At 38.2% G+C, this 10,531-nt stretch overlaps 1 protein-coding gene across 1 annotated transcript in view; it reads left to right on the forward strand.

Moving 5' to 3' along the window:
* Positions 1–10,326, forward strand: part of LOC147316904 (dynein axonemal heavy chain 5-like) — a 70,966-nt gene extending 60,640 nt beyond the window's left edge. Inside the window, exons 65-66 of the mRNA XM_086313443.1 lie at positions 5,497–5,621; positions 9,976–10,326. Of these exons, the coding sequence (XP_086169569.1) occupies positions 5,497–5,535 (39 nt within the window). The 3' untranslated portion in view covers positions 5,536–5,621; positions 9,976–10,326. The remainder of the gene's footprint in view (positions 1–5,496; positions 5,622–9,975) is intronic.
* The last annotated feature ends 205 nt before the right edge of the window (positions 10,327–10,531 follow it).

Below are 10,531 nucleotides of genomic sequence, written 5' to 3' on the forward strand. Positions count from 1 at the left end.
AGCTCCGCGATAGCCACCACACGAAGTAACGAATAACGAGCCTATCTAAATCCCAGTAACGAGTAACGCGTTCCTGGTTTTGGCATAATAACTAGTTACCGTGCTCGTTACCACAATAATAACGTAGTTACTGTAATGCGTTACTTAATAACGCGTTAGTCCCAACACTGGTGATATATTTATTGTTTAGCGGGGTGTCATTTATTTATTTATTTATTTGTTGTTGCTTTCTTGTGATGTGCTCTTGTTACATCCAAAATGCACTCTATGTGAGATTTCACAGATTATATATATGAGTTATTAGTGTGCTTAACTTGTAGGTGTGTGTGTGTCTAGGGGCAGTTCCTGAGCTTGTTTCATTAAAGGTAGTTTCATTATGACGGATGCTTATGGCTGTCAGGCTCAGCAGGCCCATTGTATTTGTGCTGCTTCTTAAACTGAGAATGACAACACAGCCTTAGAAAACTCATGCACAAACCTATACATATGCATTCAACGGCATGCACATATAGCACATTAAATCTGTAAATGTTGGGCAATTTCAATTTTTTTTACATATTTTACTTCTGTATGCTGCCAAGACTTGATGTTAAATGAAAGTTTCCACTCGTAGCTTTTATTAAAGATGTTAAACAGAAGTCTTGCATCATCTGTTCATGAATTGAAGCCCTTTTAGTACCCAGTTATGAATTGGACAAAGTTGCATAAGGATTGTTTTTAGTATTTGGATGAAAATTATTTACATGAAGTCCAGAACCCATAGTCATCATCAAATGCCTTGCTGAAGAATTAAAAGAACACAGCAAGGGATGCAGGCCATTCTGTCTAGTATAAGCTATCTCTGTTTTTCTGTCACCATCCATTTTTCTTTCCGTATTAGCCACCATCCTGATGTTTTACCCTGTCTGAAAAAAGAATCCATCACGACTGAAGAAAGTATGATACATCAATAACCACTTGCTGAAGTTGCTGAACAAGCAAAAAACAAACTTGCAGAAATGTGGTTATCTACTGGTACTGTCACACATTTTGAAGTGTTCTAGTTCAGCAGATAAAAGAATTGAGGTGAAACCTGTGAAATTGAAACATTCTCTGTTTAGAAGGGCAAATGTATATCTGCTAAATCATGCTGTAAACTGGGTTAAGAACTGTCCCAAATATAAAACAAAGCAAGACAAAACATTTGTCATCAGCTGGTTTTGTCTAACTGATCATATTTAAGTATTATACAGTACTTAAAAACAACACAACGCTGTCACGCTGATGGTAAAAACACAGGCCTTTAACACAGTGCCGCTGTGCCACTTTATTTTTTAACAAAACACTACGCTTTATGTATAAAGAACTGCCTATTCTACTACTTATTGAAGAAAAAGAATCCACAAAAGATTATTTTTACTTTCTTTTATTTGTTCCAGATAAATTATAAATTATTTTTTAAAAAGCAATGAAATGCATCAGATGTCTCCCATGCTTTCTTTTCTGCTGTAATTTTTTTTTTTTTGAACATAAATTGGTCTATTGAAAATAAAATGTAGTAAGAACCACTACATTTTTTCAATAGGCCAATTTATGTTTAAGAAAACCCCAACAATCAAATGATCCCATCTGAGCAAGCACTGGGCGACGGTGGGAAGGAAAAACTCCTTTGTCTTAAAAAGAAGAAACCTTCGACAGAACCAGGCTCAGATGGTGCGGCTTCTGTCAAGACCGGTTGGGGGTTAGGTAGTTAAAAAACTACTCTAACGGTACAGCACTACAGCTTTTTGGTGGAAATGGGTGGAAGGATGGGTGTTACACCTCGTTTCATTGGAGGTCTTACAGGTGGTCGGGGTGTAGATTCAGCTTTTTTACAAATAGGTGGCAGAGGGACAGGACTAGGTCGTGGAATTATAACTAGTTGGGTGGGAATAGGTTGTCTGTGAAGGTTCTCAGTCATGGGAATAGGTTGCTTTCCACTTCTGGATATAGGTGGAACACACATCCTACGAAAAGGTGGTAGGTTGTCGGTCGAGAAAGTTTCCTTTTTCGTTGGTTGTGTGACTTGAGGAGCGGGTGTCAACTTTGTCTTTTTCGGTCTAATGGGTGGCAGTGGAGTCCGCTGTAACTGTTGTTCGTCAGATGCATCTTCCCTGCCTACGTAAATGTATTTATGTTCCTCAAAAAGGGCAATGTCTTTTTCAACTTGACTCATTGCCTCTTCGAGAAACATTTTGTAATTGTATTTTTTGTGCTGTGAAGGGGAGATAGTAAAAGGGAGGGATTGATATTCAAAGTTTAGCTCATTAAACCTCCTCTTTAGGCCCTGGAGAATGTTTTGTTTCTCCTGTTCGGCCAGTGGTTTAACTGTTTCCTGTTGTTTTGTTAACCAGGCATCATTGTCCTGCTTAGCCTTTTCTTTCTCTGCCTTTCTTCTACGCAGGTAGCCTGGAACGATTCTGTAATCGTTTTTCTGTAAATAAAAGGGGACAAGTCCAGATTTCTCAAGGAGCTGCTTGTCCCCTTTGCGTGTATCCACACAAGCAGGTTGAGCCATGACTTTCTTCATGCCTGTGTGTTCTGGTTTTTTCCTGAATGTGTGTTCAGGTTTTTCGCCTTCTGGCCTCTGTGGGCACATTTCGCGATGAGATGGCGCCTTAACTGTTCTTGGCACCATGGTCCTGTGTTCATTTTTATATTTATTTTCTAATACAATTGCTTCCCTGTATTTAGAAATATACATTTTAGGTTTGGGTGGAGGAAGAGTACTCTACTTTGGGAGAAGGTTATAAGCGCTTTCATCTGAAAACACAATTCAATCGCTAGCTTAAAATCACCTGCAAGGGAATTCTACAACTGTGTGTCGAGGCACCCCTATTTATAGATTTTTATGGCCTGGCATGTGACATCATGGTGGCCTGGCATGTGACATCATAGTGGCCTGGCATGTGACATCATGGTAGCCTGTCTTTGTTCTGTCATTTAAGCCCCACCCCCCTGGTTACTGTTGCTATTGTAACTATTATATTATGAATGCTGGTAGCTAGCATTCCACACACACACACATACACTTTTTGCCAAGGTTCCAGCTGCAGTCACCAAGACATGTAAATGTATTTAGTAACCCTCTGGGGTCCAGAGTATAATTGGCCGTTTTTGACTACTTTAGATTTTACCTCTATATTTCACCTTTAAAAAAATCTTCTTCTTTTTTTTTTGGCACAACCTCAAATATCTGAAATTTGAGTTAATTTTTCATTTATACTATATTTGCACAATAGATCTAAATTCAGACAAAAAAAATTCAAAATCCGAGTAGAAAATACTTGTCATTTTTACTGTAAAAGCCACAAACATGTTTAAGGAATTGTTTTCATAACTTGAAATGCGAATAGAAGTTGTACATTTGTAAAAATTATGCACAAGTTTTGCAAACAACTTTATGTTCAGTATAATATATGCAGGTTTTCTTCCTGAATACTATCGTTGTTTATATTTACTGCGGGAAGAAACGGTTTTTATAAGGAAAAACACTAGAAAGCACTCAGTCCCCCTCCCAACTCCCCCAGCCTTTCCTATTGGTGAAAAAATATACCATGTGGACCAATCAAAAAATGATAGGGCAACATAGCATTTAGTTGTTTACGAAGGCGGGCAGGTGTATACATATAGTTTGAGTCTGACGGCTCTTTGTTTGCTTCTCATCTGTAAACTCTGCATACTCTCTCATGTGATTCAGTTTGTTTTGAAAAGTCTCAACAGGATCTTGAGCTTTATTGTGAAAGGTTTACGTGGAAAACAAACAAGCGTACAGCGGAACCACGCGATGGTTTTACCGTCATTGTTGCTAACGAAAACACGTAAAAACAGGCACTTGCCCGCCCATAGTGTGGTTATATTAAATATAAGAGAAAGAGAGAACTTTAAGAAATTAATATAGCCACTAAGGTGACCGTCAAAACGATGAAAAATACTGCTGTAAACAGTTTATTTTACGACATCACGAAACAAACGATAGCGTAATAGGAAACGATAGACATTTTTATATCGTCATTTGATATATATCGTTATATCGAACAGCCCTAACATACACTCTTATATTTGTACATATATTTATTCTTATAATTCTCAGATTTACCCATTCGTATATTTTGCTTGTTCTTATGTTATTGTATTTTGCACACCTCTGTTGCACACACATAAGAATTGTAGAATTGTCATTTAACCCCCCCCAGTAAGAATAGTTTTTTATGGTATTGAAAATCATGCCCAATAATGTTAATTTACATTAATAACATAGTGTGATGTAAATCCTTGATGCCACCAAACCCTATCAAAACAAGCTGTATCCCCAAACTGTCACCACACACACACACACACACACACACACACACACACACAGAGAATCCCTGACAAAAGTTTCTTTGTGTTTGTTTGGCGTAGTGCATTGGTACTGGGGATGCACTCTCTCAGATCTGGCCTCTGTTTTTGAAGCCAGTTCATTTGTCTGTGCGGTATAAATGTGGTGCTGTTGCTTTTTCCTTCACACAGTCATACACTCTGTCCTGATGAATGTATTTATTAAGTTGTGCCCCTTCAAGTGTCTTTCCCTTTGCTGGATAACATTAGTTATTCGCTCAGAAAGTTAGGGATGACTTGAAATTAAAATTATACCGAAGGTCAGGCCATAGCATACTTAAACTGTTACACGGTGTAGTGGTATCAAAAACTCTTCACACATCAATCCTGTTGGCCTTTTTTTTTCTTTTTCTTTTTTTTTAATTTTCCAGTCTGTTTTGTGTGTTAGCCATTTCTGCTGTGTGTTTTATTTTCATCTATTAACTTTAACAAATTATTTTTTACATATTTATTTGCCAACTTTAGCTTTAATAATTCCTTTTATTTGTTATTACCTTTACCAAACTATCTCTGCTGTTTATTCATTAATCCTGTCTAACAGTTTCTATTGAGGCATTACTTTTAGATTTATTTTTAAATTTGTCGGTTACTTTCCATCACCATAATGTGGTGTTCAGAAAAAATGCAGGTCAAAGGGTTTTTTTCCGCCACCGAAGCTACGTCCATGTTTTACCCTGTCTGTTATCCTTTATCTTTAGGTAATCAGTTATACTGTTGTTCATACTCTTCGGCCAACAGTTTTAGCGTTCTCTAGTCTTGCTGCTATACTACCATTTCTCTGTAGTAAAAGTAGAAGTCGTTATAACTGTTCAGCTAATTAGAAATATTTTATCTAACTAGTCACAGCAGACGGAGGCCCCTCACTGAGCCTGGTTCTGTTGGTGGTTTCTTCCAATGTCACCAAGTTCTTGCTCAAAGGGTGTTATATGACTGTTAGGGATTTTTTCTGTATTATTGTAGGGTCTTAACCCCACAATTTAAAGCGCCTTGAGGCGACTGTTGTTGTGATTTAGCATTATATGAATAAAATTAAAATGAATTCAATTGATCTTTTTCGCAAACTGTAAGCTGACTGTTTCCCCTTTCTTCTGTCTTTAGATATTACAGGGGAACACATGGGGTCATAGTGGTATATGACGTCACGAGTGCGGAGTCCTTTGTCAATGTAAAACGATGGTTACATGAAATCAACCAGAACTGTGACGACGTGTGCCGAATATTAGGTGAGTGCGCTCCAAAGAAACACCTTGGCACACACATAAGTTTTTGAACGCTCAAAATAAGCGTCACACTTGCGGAAGCCGATATACCCGCCGAAACGCCGTGCATTTATCGAGACTTTCAACCCCAGGTAGGCTAATTATCAATCTTCGGATCCACATTATGTCAGCAGCTCCACCGTGAACTATGTTAAAAACAAACACCGCTCACGCCTCACAGATGACAGCTTACAGTCCTGCGTAAAGATGAAAGTGACTTCATACAGCCCCGATTTGCAGACGCTGTGCGCAGAGATTCAGGAGCAGAAGTCCCATTGTAAACATATCACGGCAGACCCAACGATGTTTCCATGAACACGCTTTACAGCTTCTCTTTATTGACCACTTTTCACACACGGTTGCTGTATGCATACAGCCGGTGTTAAAGCTCACAGCCCGACACATACCAACACAACAGCATAGAGAGCACAGACGTTAAGGCGCCGAGGCGTGATCGCGGGTGCCGCTCAGGTGCGTCCGCCTCCCCTGCAGCGGCGCTGCAGACCACGCCCCGCCACACACATTAACCAGGTAAAATACATATTGTCAGGGTTCCTGGGTCGGTGACCCAGTGTTTTCAGTTTTGTTCATGTTCATATATATATATAGCATATAGTAAACAATGAATCTGTAAACGACAGCTGTTGACATTTTTTAAAAATGAATGAAAAAGCATATTTAAATAATCAACATACATGATTTAAATATAAACACACACGTGACAAGAGACAGAACGTGTAGAAGATATATGCAGAAAGAGCTTTCAGTGGTCAGCTGATAACATGATATCTAAAAAATACATAGCTCATTTTCCTGTCTGTTAGTTGGACATGCTAACCTGTTAACAAGCTCCTATATTCACCCATACAGTTTGTAGATCATTTTGCTAAAATAGGTAAAATCTCCACTCTTTCAGGGCACTAATAGGCTAAAGGCATATTACAAAAGGTCATTCATGTATTCACAGATTCTCTGTAGTTATTCTGCTGCTCATTCACCTGTAAAAACCACACCAATCATTATTTCAACAGCCTTTTTATTTTGGAACAAAAGCATTTGACGATATGACTTACAGGACGTTACCAAATTCATGAAGCTATATTTGTGAGTTTATTTATCAATATCAGTTTAATGTAAACAGACTGATGTAGTAATAGACAGTAAAATGTTGGTGCGTGTGTAATATATGAGCGTTTATGTTTCTCTACATGGGTAAAAGTACTCCATGTCGCCCTCTGGTGGTAGCAACCAACTATGAAAAGAATGGATGTTGGATCTTAACTAAATGATAAAAAGTTTTATTACTTTGTATTACTTTCTTTAGTTTGGTAAAATTTACAGTTTTAATCCCGTAAGAAAATAAATCACTATCATAGAGAGGGATATTAGTAATTCGTTTGTTAATAACACTTTGTTTGTGTTTGCTAATGTTTCGACAGGAAAATGGTTTTCTACAAAGTTGTTTCATGTACAGAGTAACACACACACACACACACACACACACACACACACACACACACACACACACGTATGACTTTGCCGGTTTCAGCTGAAACAATTTCAGTGTTTCAAACCATGTTCCAGGATTTTTCCTTCACCATTTATGAGGTTTCAAGAAGAAGATAAACGACAGATATGAATGTTTGAAAAAGTTATAGATGAAAAGATGAAAAATACTCAAAGGATAAATTCAATTGGTTTATTGTTTTATGAATAAGTTGAAAAAGAAAAAGTTAAACAAGTAAATAATGAAACAAGGTAAAATGAAGTAAGAACAAAACGTCAACAAGTAAATAATGAAACAAGGTAAAATGAAGTAAGAACAAAACGTCAACAAGTAAATAATGAAACAAGGTAAAATGAAGTAAGAACAAAACGTTAACAAGTAAATAATGAAACAAGGTAAAATGAAGTAAGAACAAAACGTTAACAAGTAAATAATGAAACAAGGTAAAATGAAGTAAGAACAAAACGTTAAGTAAATAATGAAACAAGGTAGAGGAGAGAAAACCCCAACAATCCCCTCTGAGCACGCACTAGGCGACAGTGGGGAGGAAAAACTGCCTTTAAACGGGCAGAAACCTCCGGCAGAACCAGGCTCAGGAGGGGACAGTCAACTGCCGGGACTGGTTGGGGAGGTGAACAGAGGTGGAGCAAGACGAGGCTACACCTGCTGAGGAAGCAGTAGAGTTCCTCCTCCAGGGCCAGCGGAAGCGTTTGTTCTTCTTTTTCATGCAGTTTTCTACAAGAGCTTTTTTTTCCAGGATGAGGGTTCTCAACTCATCGATGGTTTCTTTGTTTTGTTTCTCAAGCTTCTTGCACGTTTTCTCCACCTCTTCCAACGTTGCTTGTTTTTCTTCAAGCTTTTCCCTGAGCTCTTTGGATGTTTCCTCCTGCATTATCTTGTCCTTGTGCATGTCTGCGTTTCTTTGTTGTACTTCTTTGTACATGTCTTGTAGCTCCTCATTTCTTTTGTGGATATCTTGGAGCGTACGCTGCAGGTCGTCATGTATGTTGTCTTGTTCTTGCTTTTGCGCCTGCATTTCAGTGTGTTTGCGCTTCAAGTTGTTGTATTCCAACAATATCCCCTTAGTGAGCTCGGAGTTGTTTCTCGCCATTTGCTCCATCCTTTTCTGCATGTGCGAGCATTGTTTGTTCAGTTTTTCTTTTTCCCCTTCTAGTTGCTTTTTCTCGTGAAGAAGGTCTTTATTTTGGCGCAGAGTATCATCCACCTTCTCTTTCAGCATTCTGTATTTTTCCTCCGTGACTTTGAGTTTGTGCTCCATGTCTCTTTGCTTTTTCTCCTGTTCTTCCTTCTGTTGGAGGATTTCTTCATTTTTTTTCACAGCTTCATCGAAGTTTGTTTGGAGCAGCCGATTCATTTGGTCCATATATTGGAGATCCCATTCTGTCTTCTCAACAGTAGCTTTGCTGTCTTTAAGCTGGTTGGACATCTCCTTTAGTTCCACGCTCTTTTGCTTGTTTTCCTTAATTAGGAAGACAATCTGCTCTCGGGCTTGTCCAAACTTGATTCCCCAACCCTCATTAATAATATTTATGTCGGGCTGGCGTTTTTGTCTTTCTTCCAGGTTCTTATTTTGCGCTTCCATCTGTCTACACTTCTCCTCCAGTTGAAGTTTCTCTTCTTCAATCTGTTGAATTTTATTCTGGAGATGGTAGTTTTCCTTCTTACTGTCATGTAATGCCCTTTGGACGGCTAAGAGGTCATTTGGGGAAATTGGCCGGCCACGACAGGAAGGAGAAGCGGCGTAATCTTTTTGCCTTGGTTGGTGTCTTGTTGGATACATGTTGAAGGTTGTACACGACAACTCTGAAAAGGTTTCCAAAAGTTTCTGTGGTGAACGTGTGAAGGCTGCAAACACAAATGCTGCGAAGACACGAACTAAAAAACTGCTGTGTGTCACCCCTGTTTAAGGAAAAACTTCAAAGGATCGTGTAGTGACATCATAACTCCGTGAGCCAATGAGATTGTCATGTGACATTTTGGAATGGGGATATTTTTTTTTAAACCGTTTTCAAATTTAACTTAATATTTGACTGTTTCTTAACTGACCTGTTTAGCTGATTAAGAAATGAATTGAAACGAGCATCACTAACGTTATATAACAGACAACAGAAAAAAAACATTTTTTTTCTAAGTAATAGAGGTATAATACATTTTTTAAATTTTTTTTTAAATTATCCTACTTTTTATAAGAGGGAACATTATTTAAAGAATATGTATTTAATTGGAAATCTCTCTATTCGTCTAAAGGCTATAACAAGAAAGGTGAGCTTCCTGCTCAAAAATGAAATGACCAAAATAAATGGAGCATTTCTCTGCAATTACAAACTCTGTGTAAACAATCTTGGTTTCAAAATAAGGCTAATGCTGGTGAGATGTCATCACAGGTGTAAATATTACTGCAGATGTTACTATGTCAAAGTTTCACAACTGTCTTATGTTTATTTATGTAGGCAAGACCTACTTTTCACTTTTTTGCTTTGCTATATGTTCTTGAGTGTATTAGTTTGCCAGCAGCACGAACATGTACTAGTGTCAATAATAATAGTACGGTGGATTAGAAAACCTGCTCACAAGTTGAATAAACACCCAGGATTGTTTCATCATTTTCATTCAAAACCAATATTTGAGTCAAAATGAGAAAGTTGTTTGTGCTGTCTGATGAAGAAGAAGCAAAATAAAGTGCAGTTTTGATGTAGATGATGTTGTATACAAACTAGAAGAGGAAGATAGTAGGATCTCTGTATCATGCTTTGTCACTTTGTACCATGTAATTCTTTCTATTTCCACCAGGGGGTGTTTTCAGACGTGGTAGGTGGTAAAAGAAGAGGTCAGCAGGAAGATGGCGAAGAGCGACCAAAGACCAAGAAAAAGAGGCAGTCAGGCAAAGATGAAGAGTATTATATCCCTTACAGACCTAAAGACTTTGACTCTGAGAGAGGGTGAGGCATTAAACTGTTGCATCTGTTTCTTTAAAAAATGTGAATGGCTTTGTGTTTTATGCTGTTTTGTCCTGTGTTATGCGTCGACAGGTTGAGTCTCGGTGGAGAGGGCAGTGCTTTTGAACAGCAGGCCTCTTCAGCTGTCCTTGATCTCATGGGAGATGAAGGCGATCGCCTTAACCAGCAGAAGAAAATGATGAAATGGTACAAATTTCCCTATGTTTGACTCAGTATCCACCAAATGGTCATTTCAAACTATAATTTAAAGTCTTTTTTTCCCCTTCTTTTTTTAGGGACCGTAAGAGGAAGCGTTTTGTGAGAGAAACGGGAAAAGAAGACCAGAAGAAGAAGATCAAAACAGACAGCGGTCAGGTTATCAGTAACAAGAAGAACAGGAAGAACTTGTA

This window comes from Aulonocara sp. 'chitande type north' Nkhata Bay, linkage group LG12 (assembly GCF_057382095.1).
Source record: "Aulonocara sp. 'chitande type north' Nkhata Bay isolate Kocher_YH1m ecotype deep benthic linkage group LG12, A_spYH_male_GT1.1, whole genome shotgun sequence".
Classification (NCBI taxonomy): domain Eukaryota; kingdom Metazoa; phylum Chordata; class Actinopteri; order Cichliformes; family Cichlidae; genus Aulonocara; species Aulonocara sp. 'chitande type north' Nkhata Bay.